We start from the raw sequence: 15,885 nt of genomic DNA on the forward strand, positions 1-15,885 counted from the left end.
GTCTCCCATTGAAAATGTGTGGCGCATTATGAAGCCTAAAATACCACAACGGAGACCCCCGGACTGTTGAACAACTTAAGCTGTACATCAAGCAAGAATGGGAAAGAATTCCACCTGAGAAGCTTCAAAAATGTGTCTCCTCAGTTCCCAAACGTTTACTGAGTGTTGTTAAAAGGAAAGGCCATGTAACACAGTGGTGAACATGCCCTTTCCCAACTACGTTGGCACGTGTTGCAGTCATGAAATTCCAAGTTAATTATTATTTGCAAAAAAATATATACATTTTATGAGTTTGAACATCAAAAATCTTGTCTTTGTAGTGCATTCAATTGAATATGGGTTGAAAAGGATTTGCAAATCATTGTATTCCGTTTATATTTACAACTTACACAATTTCCCAACTCATATGGAAACGGGGTTTGTACTTGTGCAATGACAATAAAGACCTACTTACCTACCTACCTTAGTGAATCAGGCCGTAAGTGTGTGCATGGCCGCAAAAACAGCATCCTTAATGTTAAACATTCTGCTTTGTAGTTATTTATCTCACCATAATCCCTCTTGAGATGTTTGCAAGCCTGGAGAAAACGTCTGACCTCTGTGTTGGTCAAAAAGACATTATCCACCAAGTACTAAGCTTTGGGTTTAAATACTTCCTGTTAATCCCCCAAACAAATTGAAAGTGATGTATCACATTCCTTTTTCTCCTCCCATTTACAAGTAACCTCCCAAATACATTATGGCGTGTTCATATATTTGTAAGAGGGTTAACTTACAAAATCAGCAGGGGATAAATTAAGACGTTCTCCCACTGTAAATGTGTCTATGTCTCGTTATATTTGTACTTAAACATTCAGTATTACTTATGTTATGTGATATTTGCACTGTGGTACATTCATTCAATATTCTGTTAGGCATATTTATACCTTTTGGGACGTTGATTTAGTGTTATAACAGTGCACTGTTATGTCCTGTATATCTGCACCATCTGGTATCTTCATTCACTCAACAGTATTATTTCTGAATGCTTTATTAGCCCTATTTGAAGGTTGCACAATAATTACATTATTATTATTATTATTATATATTATTCATTAAAAGCTTTTTTTAATGTGTTTTATGATTTTAATGTTTGTTTTTCAACAATGATTACCGTATCTTTTAAACATGTTTAGTCAGTACGAACAGTAAAATGGTACAGAAAACATTGTGTATACATGTAATATAAGGTAAAGTTGGCTGCAGTTTTACCCAAAAGCAATTTTTATAACAATACTGTTTCTCTGGTTTTGTAATCTGAACAATTTGGAGGTTGACCAGTGTACAGGACTAAGTTGTGTGTGATATAAAACTCCTCTGTACTAACAGAAGGCAAAATAAATAGGTATTGCCGTCGCAGCTCAGTTAAATGTTTTCATACAGTGTTGCAATAATGTAGTAGACTTGTAAGCCAGAAACCTATCTGATATTTGCACTGAACACTTACGTTTCATCCTCAATGTACTTCAGCAGTGTGAGGGCCTTCCTGTGGAGCAGCAGCAGGAACTGAGCCAGATAGGTACTCCGCAAGGACATGCTGGGCTTTAACATGAACACCTAGGAATGACACAGATCGTAAAGTCATAGTATAGTATAGTGTTGGAAATCGGTAATACCATAATAGAATGGAGGATGGGATGAAACCCTTGGGGAAGGAATCCTGCTGGCTTGTATAGGCTCATTAGGAGAGATCAATAACATGGCAACCAAGACTGGCACACTACAAAACTCAAAACCAGTGAAGTTGACACGTTGTATAATTCGTAAATAAAAACAGAATACAATGATTTGCAAATCCTTTTCAACTTATTTTCAATTGAATAGAAAGCAAAGACAAGATATTTAATGTTCTAACTGAGAAACTCAATTTTTTTTTGCAAATAATCATTAACTTAGAATTGCAACACATTGCAAAAAAGGGGCATGTTTACCACTTTGTTACATGGCCTTTCCTTTTAACAACACTCAATAAACGTTTGGGAAATGAGGAGACTAACTTTTGAAGCTTTTCAGGTGGAATTATTTCCCATTCTTGCTTGATTTTCCAAATAAGTGTTTGATGAGCATTCCTCAACTTTCTCAGTGTTTTTTGCCACTTGTGCCAGCTTTTTTTAAACATGTTGCAGGCATCAAATTCCAAATGAGCTAATATTAGCAGAAAATAACAAAGTTTTCAATTTCAAACTTTAAGTATCTTGTCTTTGCAGTCTATTCAATTGAATATAGGTTGAAAAAGATTAGCAAATCATTGTATTTTGTTTTTATTTACGATTTACACAACGTGCCAACTTCACTGCTTATGGGGTTTGCATTTGTTCAACCATAATAAGCGTTACAAGCTCTCTTAACTCTGCTGCACAGTTAGCAATAGGCTAACAAGCAGAACATCGACACGCACACATAACACACTGCACAGTTAGTAATTATTTCCCATTCTTACTTGATGTACAGCTTAAGTTGTTCAACAGTCCAGGGTCTCCGTTGTCGTATTTTAGGGTTCATATTGCGCCACACATTTTCAATGGGAGACAGGTCTGGACTACAGGCAGGCCAGTCTAGTACCCACACTCTTTTACTATGAAGCCACGCTGTTGTAACACATGGCTTGGCATTGTCTTGCTGAAATAAGCAGGCGTCCATGATAACGTTGCTTGGATGGCATGTAGTACATGTAGACCAGAGGGAAGTTTTTTATATGTAGAAAAAAATCAATATGGCCCCTTTAAATTGTGTATGTATTTACAATTTGACACACAGGTATCCAATGGAGAAGTGCTGTTTTAGACAAACAACACCCATCCATTTTCTACCGCTTGTCCCTCTCTGGGTCAACATGATTGCAATAAATACAAACTGTAAATACACACATTTTCACATGTCCAAATGTGATTAAATATAACTTTTGTTATGGGACTAAAAGATGGTAATGGCTGCCTGCCAAAACAAACTTTGACCTTGTTTCTGGTTGGTTGTTCTGTAAATGCAGCGTGTGTTTTTGGTACTGCAGCCTCAATATAGTATTGTTGGGGAATGTCAGCTCCTTTTGACAGTGCAAAAATGGCACCCTACTGTATGTTTTTTTATGTCTGTTTACTGATGATACCAAGCTTTTGACAGCATCTGTCCATTTCTTTGTGTCCTCTCTAATGTTCCCTCTACGGTGCACGCCTACACAATTATGCACTGCTCACATCAAAATATATGCTGCACACAAAATACAACTGTAAACAAAGTAATCTATTATGTACGATTTTGCATTGCAACTCTGGTGACAAGCGGCCACAACAGATTAAACAATGTTCGTCAAAACTGCTCAATTATTGTAATGTCTGTCGAGACGCTTTAATGAAGACATGATGTCTAGTTATCACTTTATTGAGCACACCTGTTTATTGTTGGCCATTACTACATCAAAAAAAACATTAGCAAAAAACTACTATCAAAACTGGTCATTTTTCTTCTGTACAAACCACGCCAAAACCCACTGTCTGTCATAGCAGCAGGCGCTCCCTCTCTCACATGTGCCAACAGACGCACTTGCCAGACTATGCCATAGATGCGTTTACAGACACACAAAACGTTGGAAAAATCCAACAAACTTTGTTATTTTTTGCAAATATTAGCTCATTTGGAATTTGATGCCTGCAACATGTTTAAAAAAAGCTGGCACAAGTGGCAAAAAAACACTGAGAATGTTGAGGAATGCTCATCAAACACTTATTTGGAAAATTCCACAGGTGAAAGGGCTAATTGGGAACAGGTGGGTGCCATAATTGGGTATAAAAGAAGCTTTCATGAAATGCTCAGTCATTCACAAACAAAGATGAGGCGAGGGTCACCACTTTGTGAACAAATGCGTGAGCAAATTGTCCAACAGTTTAAGAACAACATTTCTCAACGAGCTATTGCAAGGAATTTAGGGATTTCGCCATCTACGGTCCTTAATATGATCAAAAGGTTCAGAGAATCTGGAGAAATCACTGCACGTAACATTGAATGCCCGTGACCTTGGATCCCTCCGGCGGTACTGCATCAAAAAGCGACATCAGTGTGTAAAGGATATCACCACATGGGCTCAGGAAAACTTCAGAGAACCACTGTTATTAACTACAGTTGGTCGCTACATTTGTAAGTGCAAGTTAAAACTATACTATGCAAAGCGAAAGCCATTCATCAACAACACCCAGAAACGCTGCCGAACTCATCTAAGATGGACTGATGCAAAGTGTAAAAGTGTTCTGCCGAGTCCACATTTAAAATAGTTTTTGGAAACTGTGGACGTTCTGTCCTCTGGACCAAAGAGGAAAAGAACCATCCGGATTGTTATAGGCGCAAAGTTCAAAAGCCAGCATCTGTGATGGTATGGGGGTGTATTAGTGCCCAAGGCATGAGTGACTTACACATCTGTGAAGGCACCAATAATGCTGACAGGTACATACACGTTTTGGAGCAATATATGTTGCCATCCAAGCAACGTTATCATGGACGCCCATGCATATTTCAGCGTGGCTTCATAGTAAAAGAGTGCAGGTACTAGACTGGCCTGCCTGTAGTCCAGACCTGTCTCCCATTGAAAATGTGTGGCGTATTATGAAGCGTAAAACACAACAAAGGAGACCCCTGACTGTTGAACAACTCAAGCTGTACATCAAGCAAGAATGGGAAAGAATTCCACCTGAAAAGCTTCAAAAATTGGTCTCCTCAGTTCCCAAACGTTTACTGAGTGTTGCTAAAAGGAAAAGGCTATATAACACAGTGGTAAAAATGGTCCTGTGCCAACTTTTTTGCACTGTGTTGCTGTCATTAAATTCTAAGTTAATGATTATTTGCCAAAAAAAATTCAGTTTTTCAGTTCGAACATTAAATATCTTGTCTTTGCCGTGTATTCAATGGAATATAAGTTGAAAAGGATTTGCAAATCACTGTATTCTGTTTTTATTTACGAATTACACAACGTGCCAACTTCACTGGTTTTGGGTTTTGTAAGTTTATGGTTAAAGAAAATAAGTACTATACACCCACACTTCCCAAATAGGTGTGTGTTTATTCTACTGTCATTTATTAAGAATGGTAATTTATGGATATTGATTATGAAATGCTGTTACGGGATTACATGAATGCTAATAAAAACTGTAATAACATTCTACAGACAGAAAGTTACAGGAATGTATACTTTATCTTGTAGCACAAGCATGAGATAAGGTTTATCCCATGCTTGTGCTACAGGCAGGCCTGAAATTTCGTAATTTTAGAGACAAGGTCACTTATTTAGTGCACGGCCAGGGGTGTTTTCTCTATGCGGTTTTCATTCAGGGAACCGAAGCAGGATTTGACATATACAGAGGTCAAAAATCGGTGGTCCAAGAGTAGTTTTTAAAGGCTGAAATCATGGGTTTCCCAGCACCATATAAATAATATTACCTTGAGCAACACAATGAACAATCCACTTTTTCTTATTACTGTGCTGAAGTTCAGCGTATTAAACAATTTTATCATCATCAAATCATAAGTTTAAAAGCTTAACAACATTTTATCTCTGACATGGGTTTGAACCCAAGACTTTGAGCTTTTAATTTCAAATACCAGTGACGCGCGCCACGAGAGGCACCGGTAGTAAAAAATGGGAAACCTGTCTTCGTATTTTAATCAGTAACAAAGCATGATGTGGAAAGAAATATGTTTTGGGTAAAATTTCATATGAAGCACATTGTGATTCAATAATTCACATTTTACATGCGCTTCTTCATACAAAACGGGGCCCCCCACAAAGAGTGAAACCCTATGCATGGTGCGTGATCTGCGTTTAGGACAGAGCGACACCTGACTGACATGTCAACGATATTATACAGACAGCTTTCACATCAATTTCATTCAGGTGAAGCCAACATTAGTAAAGTCAGTATACTTTAGTGTTACGTTGACAGCACATTTCGTATCAGATAATGTTCAAAGTAAAAGTGGACTTAATTGCATACGTTGTCTGGAGTTGTAGCGGGCTGTTGACGTCAGTATACTTTAATGTTACGTTGACAGCACATTTCGTATCAGATAATGTTTAAAGTAAAAGTGGACTTAATTGCATACGTTATCTGGAGTTGTAGCGGGCTGTGCATGACCAAACATTGTATCTTGCTAGGGGATGATCTACCGCATTGTGATGTACAGCGCACACAACGTCCTACACAAAGTATATTTGCAGTCAGTCATAAAAATGTCTTCTTGTCACTTAAAAGAATATCGAGGACATGACCTTGGTGTCCTCAATGGTAGTTATGGCCATGTTTTCATTCACCTTAAACTAGCATGGTCGAATGGGTTATAGAAAACTGCAAAACCCTCACACATCGTCGCGTTGAGTCGCAAAATATAAACAGTGTGTTACATATTATATGTTGAGAGTTTATAGTCCTAATGTGATTTCACAAATGTATCAAACTTTCTTATTTTAGCTCATCCAACTTTTTCATTCAGTGCACTGGGCTTTAAGGAGTGGAAGACGTTCTCAAATCTGCATTACAAGCTGATGCTTTGCGTTGTATAGCACTGTGCTGCATGTGGAACTCTGGTGATTCATACGAGGCAGAATTGAACCCACCACTGGTCAAAGAAGCCATAATGACATAAAAATCACGCAGAAGAAAAGAGATGCGTCCGTCGGGGCATTGCGCATATAATTTTTTCCAGGGGCACATGGCCAAACATAGGGGCAACAAGAGCCATGGCGGTCATGGCCACTGTAAAATTCATGCCCTGGTTACAGCACACATTTTATTGCGTAACATGTGCACGTTTTAAGTGGAACTCAATATATGTGACCTCTGAAAGGGGTACAAATTATTTCCGAAGCAGACAATATAGTACAGAGTTCATGAAAAACAAGATTTTTTTTGTTATTTTCATTGTAAGTGGGCCAAATCACCTATATTTGAAAATAGTCTAATGGAAATGACTGCTGTCATTTGATTTAAATAAGACATTAAACTTGTTACGTCAGGTTTGCGACAGGTGTGCTGCTGGTGTGGCTCACATGTGATCCACTGAATGCTCAGTCAGTTTGTGGATTTCCTCAGACACATGAAAAATTAGGGAAAACATTGGTCCTTTACTCTATAGCCGTTTCCTTCTATTCCATTTCTATCCATCGCCACTCTAAGCTGTCACTGTTCTCATGTGCGTTCTTTTTCAGAGGCTGTATGGAAACTATGTACCGGTATGCATATTTTAGGTTCCAGACACTCTGTGCAAATGTTATCAATTATTTAAAGCAACAGAATATAATTTGAAGCTTTTTTCTAATCAAATTATTCGATTTAATTGATTAATCATTGCAGCTCTAATATCACTATTGGTAAATCTGGTCAACAGTTGGGTTAGTTTAAAGTTATTCATTACTTGGCATTAGTTTATTACCAGTTTGATATTTTTCTTTCTGTATTTACTTTGTAAAAACACGTGAAAGGAGATACCAAAACTAAATCTGTACAGCACCACTTTTTTTTTTTTACGCGGGGTGAGACTTGAGTTGGTTGACATTGACAGGTTGTCGACAGAAGTCCAATCTAATACAATCTACTTTACTTATATAGCACATTTAAAAATAAAAAAACTATACAATTTTAACAGAGTGCTGCACAGGAGTTAAAACACACATTCAGAAGCAGGATAAAACTAAAGAGAGTCAATCGTGAAAACATTTAACTAAAAAGAGAATAGATACATAAAATATATGAAAGAAACTAAATGGACTAAAATCACATACTGTAACTCACATGCTGGTTTAAAAGCCAAGGAGTACAAATATATTTTAAGACGTGATTTAAAACTCATTAAAGAGTGTGCCGCCCGAAAGGCAAGAGGGATATCGTTTCAAAGTTTTGGAGCCACAGCAGAAAATGCACAATCCCCTCTGGATTTTAAAGTACCAGTAGAGTGGAAAAGTAAGTCGCCTCTATATTAAAGCTATTATCATGTATATCTGTTTTATGACACGGAAAGACTTACAAAGTTTGCAAAAATAAATAGATATGATCAAAATAGTATCAATCTCACAGAGATTCCCGATCCATTTTGAGAGATAATGAGCTAGTCAGTCAAGTGATCGCGTGACGTAGAGGTAGGAACCGCAGATCCCTTCCCCACCAACATCAATACAAATCATACAACCTTTGTGAGAGCCAACAACGATAACTTTGGGAAAAATGATGATCCAGAAACGTATATTGTTGATCCTGACTGTAAGGAGGATGAGCTACAAGTTTTCGAAGCTCTGTTAAACAGATCCAGCTTTAGTGAAACACTAAGCATCATGTAGCACAGGCCTGGGCAATTATTTTGACTCGGGGGCCACATTTAGAGAAAAAAATGTGTCTGGGGGCCGGTATATCTATTTTTAGGAACACTAATACAAAACCTCACAATAATGTCTGATTGAATGCTAAAAACGTTATGACAGACCGCCTTAAAAACCGTAATGGAATTTTACATTTTTCTATGAAGGATAAAATACTGAATATTGACAAAATATGAACGTCACACCCCCTTTCGATCGACATATTTTACAATCAAGTGAAACGCAACAAAAATGCAACAAACAGTGAAATATGAACGCGGAGGGTACAAAATAAACCCTCCTACAATCTGATATATCTGATATTTACTGAATTTCCCCCAGGGATCAATAAAGTACTTTCTATTCTATTCTATATATCACTAGGCTTTAGAACTTTGTTGTGAAAATCTCCTTCCGCGTCTGTGGAAACGCTTCCCGCCCACACTTCTTGGTGCCTCGTCTGAGCTGCTGTGACGTAGGAAGCGCAGGTTCCAACCATTGAAATACTTTGTATAGTTGAAGAATTACGGTCATTAGAAAACATCACTGAACATCATAATGGCGGCTACAATTTCCATCTTAAAGATCTAAAAAAATTATTTGGGAATGTCCGGCGGGCTAGGGGCCGTATTTATCAAGCGTCTTAGAGTGCCATTTTACACTTAAGTCCTGAGAATTTGCGAAATTTAGTCCTACTCTCAAACTTAAGAATAAAAGCTATTTATCAACTTTCTTAAGTCTAAGAATCACTCCTACTCTCCACGATATTTAAGAGACCTTCAGAGGTGTCCTAAGTGGTTAGGAGTTGCCAGCGGGGGATGGCACTGAGGCGAGAGAGACGTGTGCGAACATTCAGGGAGCGGAAGCATGTCCTGGCTTTGTTTGATGACGAGCAGCTGATCAAATGGTATCGTTTAGACAGAGCGGGTATTATTTTTGTCACAAATTTAATAAGGGGCGTCATCTAATCAGCAACATCACGCTTTCAGTTTCAAATTACTTGCCTAATTAATGAATTGGAAAGAAAAGGAAACATTTATTTTTGATCCATTGCCAATATTGTTTGTTTGTTTTGTATTATTTTGTAGTTTATTGTCAAAATATACACTCCCATTGTCCTATTAAATATTTCTAAGATATGTATTTATTCTTAGACAAGGGATTCCCTTCCGTGATTGGTCATTTCTATGGACACAGTAATGACGTCACTTAAAATTCCGTTTACGGCACATAGTAATGTCGTAATTCAGCTCTGAGTGTGACACTTAAGATTCAGTCATACACTTCGCTGAAAGTGTGAGTAAGACGCTTGATAACTAACTTTTAAGTGCATCTTTCAGCGAATAATTTCTTTACTCATAAGTCAACTCTTAGCAGACTTCTTAGGAGTAATTCTAAGAAGCTAGATAAATACGGCCCCAGATTGAAAAGCTCAACGGGCCGCATGTGGCCTTAATTTGCCCAGGTCTGATGTAGCAGTACTGCTAAGTGCTAAACAAGAAATACAAACAACGAACCTAATAAAACGATAGCTTACTGTACAATGTCTGCTTTTACTTAGATGAAGACTGATAAGGTATCCATATCTTCCCGTTTAGATGAAGAATTAATCATTATGCACACAAAAGGTTAACAATGAAAAGTCTCCCTCAGACACTGTCTTTGGTTGTGTGCTTTTGTCTCCATCTCCGGGTATAAATTGAATGTCACAGATAAACAACTTCTAGATTTATGGCTAAAGCTTCCTAATATCCAGATGAGAGAAATTATTTATAATCTAGAGTAAGTTTGAAGAGCCAAGACACGATGTTGCGGGAGCTACTTAGCCGTGTGTTTTCAATCCGCCGCTAAAAATAGTTTGTCTACGTTAGCGCTTATAATAACAACGTTGCTAGTATTTGGTTAATATTCATGTGTATATAGAGTATTGTTGGCGGGTTTTGGATGTTTTTTTAGAGGGCTTTGTGGGCGGAATAGGGAGCCCCCTATTGACGGACTCTTAAAGTATGTACAGGTATTTATTTATGACTTAGAATGCATTAAAAAAGAAAAACATATGTGTTCATGTCTTGTATAGGGATTGTGAATAATAGACAGCACATTTCTCTCAAATGTTTGCATATTTCCAGTATGACTGATCTGATACTATGGTCAGAGAGAAGAATCTAGGGAAATTACTCAAGACGTTCGGAGCGGAAAATTCAAAAAGGCTGACTGAATTTGTGGCATTTAGTGATGTTTAGACTGTATTTCCACATACTTTGCGGACGTAAATACAATGGATATGGTTTAATGGAAACAATGAAACACAGTTAAACTTATACAATTAACTTGTTATTCCACTCTACTGGTACTTTAACCGTAGAAGAAAGAAGAAACTGATAAGCTGACCTCAGAGACCTTGTGGGGGTGTACATTTGTCAAAAGTTTGACATAAATTGTGGCATTAATCCGTTAAGAGAATTAAAAATAAACAATACAATTTTTAAATTAATTCTAAAATAAACTGGGAACCAGTGAAGGCATGCTAAAATGGGGGTATCGTGCTCATGTTGTCAGCAGCATTTTGCACTAGCTGCAATCGAGCGATTGAGGCCTGGTTCATTCCAACACAGAGTGAGTCATTAGTCCAAATGTGATGAAATACACGCATGAATTACCCCCTCAAAGTCGTTAAAAGATAAACCTAATTTAATTGTTGCTAAAAGCTGGAGATGATAAAAAATGTTCCATTTTAAAATTATTGTCGAACTTAAAATCAAGATTTGTGACGGTGGGTTTTAAATAAGGCATCATGGGGATTTCCGTCTAGTTCTCATTTAAAGGCCTACTGAAACCCACTACTACCGACCACGCAGTCTGATAGTTTATATATCAATGATGAAATCTTAACATTGCAACACATGCCAATACTGCCGGGTTAACTTATAAAGTGCAATTTTAAATTTCCCGCCACACTTCCGGTTGAAAACGTCTAGATATGATGACGTATGCGCGTGACGTAAACGGTTGATAGAAGTATTGGTACCCCATTGAATACAATACAAAAAAGCTCTGTTTTCATTTCAAAATTCCACAGTATTCTGGACATCTGTGATGGTGAATCTTTTGCAATTTGTTTAATGAACAATAGAGACTGCAAAGAAGAAAGTTGTAGGTGGGATCGGTGTATTAGCGGCGGACTACAGCAACACAGCCAGGAGGACAGAGATGGATAGCAGACGCGCTAGCCGCTGAACTCACCTTAACTTCCTCCGTCTCGCCAACCGCATCTGTGATCGGGTGAAGTCCCTCGTCGCACCGTCGATCGCTGGAACGCAGGTGAGCACGGGTGTTGATGAGCAGATGAGGGCTGGCTGGCGTAGGTGGATTGCTAATGTTTTTAGCATAGCTCTGTGAGGTCCGGTTGCTAAGTTAGCTTCAATGGCGTCGTTAGCAACAGCATTGTTAACCTTCGCCAGGCTGGAAAGCATTAACCGTGTAGTTACAGGTCCATGGTTTAATAGTATTGTTGATTTTCTATCTATCATTCCAGTCGAGGTGTTTATTTCTTTTGTTTCTATATGCAGTTAAGCACGATGCTATCACGTTAGCTCCGTAGCTAAAGTGTTTCGTTGATGTATTGTCGTGGAGATAAAAGTCACTGTGAATGTCCATTTCGCGTTCTCGACTCTCATTTTCAAGAGGATATTGTATGCGAGGTGGTTTAAAATACAAATCCGTGATCCACAATAGAAAAAGGAGAGAGTGTGGAATCCAATGAGCCAGCTTGTACCTAAGTTATGGTCAGAGCGAAAAAAGATATGTCTTGCACTGCATTCTAGTCCTTCACCTTAACGTTCCTCATCCACGAATCTTTCATACTCGCTCAAATTAATGGGGTAATCGTCGCTTTCTCGGTCCGAATCGCTCTAGCTGCATTGAAAACAATAGGAAAATGTGAGGAGCCTTTCAACTGACTACGTCACGCTACTTCCGGTAGGGGCAAGGCTTTTTTTTATCAGATACCAAAAGTTGCGATCTTTATCGTCGTTGTTCTCTACTAAATCCTTTCAGCAAAAATATGGCAATATCGCGAAATGATCAAGTATGACACATAGAATGGATCTGCTATCCCCGTTTAAATAAAAAAAAATTCCTTTCAGTAGGCCTTTAAGTGTAGAAAGTTTACCTTAGAAAATGACCAGTTTTGCTAGATATAATTTTTTTTACTAATGTTTTGGTGATGTGTTTATGGCCGACAATAAAGAGTTTTGCTCAGTAAAGCGATGGATGGAATTCATGTCCTCAAAGCGTCTCGACAGAGGTTACAATATTTGAACAATGATGATGTAAACTGTTTTCTCTGTCGTGTCTGTGTGTCGAAAATTGTTATGCGCTTATTTTTTTATTTGATTTTGTGCGTGGCATAGATTTGCCGTGCGCAGAGGACGCTTGAGCAGTGCGCAATTGCACAAGCGCGCACCTTAGAGGGAACGTTGGTTCAAACTATGAAAAATACTGCGACTTATAGTCCGAAATATACGGTATCCTTACGGTCTTTAACAGGGTGGACTAAATTAAATAGTCTCGGAATGAAGCGATTGTCTTGCTGCTGTCTCCCCTCATTCAACATGTGGAGACGTAGCGTTATATACTGTTGAGTTTGTTGCACTAAAACGAGACTAGCAAAAACAAAAGTATGGTCTGGAGTGTCATACGTCAATGTAACAATAAAAGGAAGTATCCAGTTGTTGTCTTAACAAGCTGTTTTATTCACGACATTACATCTACTCCAAGTGCTAACTGCTAGCTTCAGACACATACACACAATGTTGAAATATGAAGACGCGCCGCAACCCGTACTTAATCACAACATAAAAAGCACAGAACAGCCCGATTTCAAAAAGAGAGGTAAAAAACAAAAGTATCGAACAGAAGGAAAAAATTATAAATACTGAGATAATGTCGAACAAGCAGAAATGCACAAAGCAATGTTTGTTTACAGTGGAAGTCACTGCTTCTTCAGCACCTGCGTCTAAAAGATGGCACCATAGAACAAATAACATCTTCCGTTTATGTAAGGTTCTGCGCATGTCAAAGAAAAGAATTCCGATTTAAAGTGTGATGCATGAAAATGTATGTCATAATCAAATAATTTTTTCCAGGGTCCATGTACACAGTAACATTCTAATCCGAATGATGATCAAATTAAATAAATATTTTCCATGTACACATGGCTACAGTTAGTGCATCTAAACCATAAGAGATTAAATAAACTGTATCTTGGTACAAACCAAGCATTTGGTTCTTTTTTTTTTTAAATGGAGCTTGTCTAAGACATCAGTATAACATTACATACAACGGAATTATTGATTGGAATATACGGGTTAGAATCAAAATAAATAGAAGCTCATACAGCTCTCCAATAATTCCAGACTTTCGACTCTGTGTACCCTAACATGGAAACAGATGGACGGATTTACTATTAATACTAACAAGATTAAAAGACAAAAAAATTAGGATGCCATAATCACAATTTGCTATGTACTTTGATTTAAGGTCATGATTTAGTTCATTTTTGGTAGGAAACAAATGTGGAGCTATGTTGTATTTCTTTACTGATGCAAGATACACTTCCTGTCCATCACTTTTAATGTCTACCGTGCGGAAGATCGGTAGGCCAAAAGCCGGACAAAAAGTTTCTCTGCCAAAAACTGGGAATACGCTGGACAGTCACACCCCTTATAAATAACTTACCTCATCTAAAAATGACTTGACCAGAGTATCTCTATGCATGACATCTTGAAATATATTCCTACAAACAAAGAAGACTATTAGGATTGTTTTAATATTACACACAAATATTTGTAAAATAAGAAAGTAGCTTAAGTAGAAGTAAAAAAAAAAAAAAAGACAGATGGATAACTTACAAGTCAGGAGTAAAGGTGCCATCGGTGGGTATGACTGTGTCCGGAGGTATGTCCTCTTCACTGTCAGTCTTCCAAAGAGTATTAAGCTCAGAGCGCATATAGCGGCGCTGGTTGTACGTATGCTCGTGACAGGGCGGCATTTGCTTGACAGTGTTTATGTCAACATCGATGTGTGTGGTCGGGTAAGGGGAGTAGAGAACTTGGCGGAAGGGTAATACAAAGCTACCAGTTGAGTCCTGAAAAAGGGGGGAAAGGGAATCACATACTGATAATCTTACTTCAACTATGTGGTATCAATGGTGCAAAAATAAGAAATCCTGAGAAAAAAAATACACGTGTTTATTAGCAAATGTATGTTATCAAAAACTAACTACATGTCCAAAATTAACCTATGAAAAACTTTTCCTTTTTGTAAGCAGGTTGTTATGCATTGTCTGCATGTGGTTTCTCACTTTTTTGATTGTTCCCAATTGTGGTTTACATGAAAAACTGCAAGCACTGTCAAAACAAATAACTGCATAACAGCCAGTTTTTACCGCAATGACTCCTCATAAATGACAGAGAAGCCCCTTAATGTTTGTCTGCGGCTTGTGTTATTCAAAGTCGGGTTATAGACGTGATGGGAATAAGTGAGTGCAATTCAGTTGCATTGCAAGAAAGTCAGCAACAAATTCAGTGCTTATACTACTACATTAGGAAGTTGGTGTGACCCCCTTAAAGGCACCCTCTACCTTTCCAACTTAATTTTCTATACGGCGCTAGAGTTAAACAAAATTAGTAGCAATCACATTACAGTCGGGGTACCGTGTGTGGGTTTCGTATTAGAGTTGGCAGACACACACGCATGCTGTGCACATTCATATGTTTACCCCAAATGTAACTGTATACAACTGATCAAAGTAAAGCTGGCAACAGCGCGCAAGTTTGGGTCGTTACATCAGCCCAGTCTCCCGCAATGTACGCGCACACACACACACGATGATGTGCAAGAGTATGTGTGCACCCCAAATGTAGCTGTTTCTACTTATAGTGATTAGGGACAAGCATGTCTTTATTTTTTTATTTCAGCTTTATAAAATTTGCCTTACAGATTGTGTATTTCAGATTTGCTTGGAACAGTTTGTGCTGTACGCGGTGTTTCTATCATTTGAATAAAGTCCTTATCTTTAACAGTAGTGACAGGTAATCCTGGTTTGGTCATACATTTTGTCATGGTTTGCTGTAGTAACATATAGTTGTCACATACTATATAAAATTATTGAAGATTTAGTTTATTGGCATTGCTTGCCTTCTTGGTGCCACCACTGTTGTCATCTGAGCTTGTTTGTAACTGTGCCGTCAATATTTTGTCAGAGCAACTACTGCATTTAAAAAAACTGGTTATTTTTAATCAAAGAATTAGCAAAGCAAAAGTGTAAACTCAGGCCATGTCCACACGAACACAGATACTTAATAAACGCATACTTATCTCTGCATTTAAGCGTCTTGTCCACACGCAGACGCATACTTTTGTCTTAAAAAACGCAGACTTTTACAAACGCTGGTCAAAGTGTAGAGATCCAAGACTCTCCGCTCAGCGTATGCGGCACAGAGACTTGTGATGAT

The 15,885-nt window shown here is 38.0% G+C and overlaps 1 protein-coding gene across 1 annotated transcript in view; it reads right to left on the reverse strand.

Moving 5' to 3' along the window:
- c9orf72 (C9orf72-SMCR8 complex subunit) overlaps window positions 1-15,885 on the reverse strand; it is an 82,890-nt gene that overhangs the window by 7,313 nt on the left and 59,692 nt on the right. The window contains exons 7-9 of the mRNA XM_062042313.1: window positions 14,281-14,516; window positions 14,108-14,165; window positions 1,487-1,596 (exon numbers count right to left, since the gene is read on the reverse strand). Coding sequence (XP_061898297.1) covers window positions 1,487-1,596; window positions 14,108-14,165; window positions 14,281-14,516 — 404 coding nt within the window. The remainder of the gene's footprint in view (window positions 1-1,486; window positions 1,597-14,107; window positions 14,166-14,280; window positions 14,517-15,885) is intronic.

Source organism: Entelurus aequoreus, linkage group LG03 (genome assembly GCF_033978785.1).
Source record: "Entelurus aequoreus isolate RoL-2023_Sb linkage group LG03, RoL_Eaeq_v1.1, whole genome shotgun sequence".
Classification (NCBI taxonomy): domain Eukaryota; kingdom Metazoa; phylum Chordata; class Actinopteri; order Syngnathiformes; family Syngnathidae; genus Entelurus; species Entelurus aequoreus.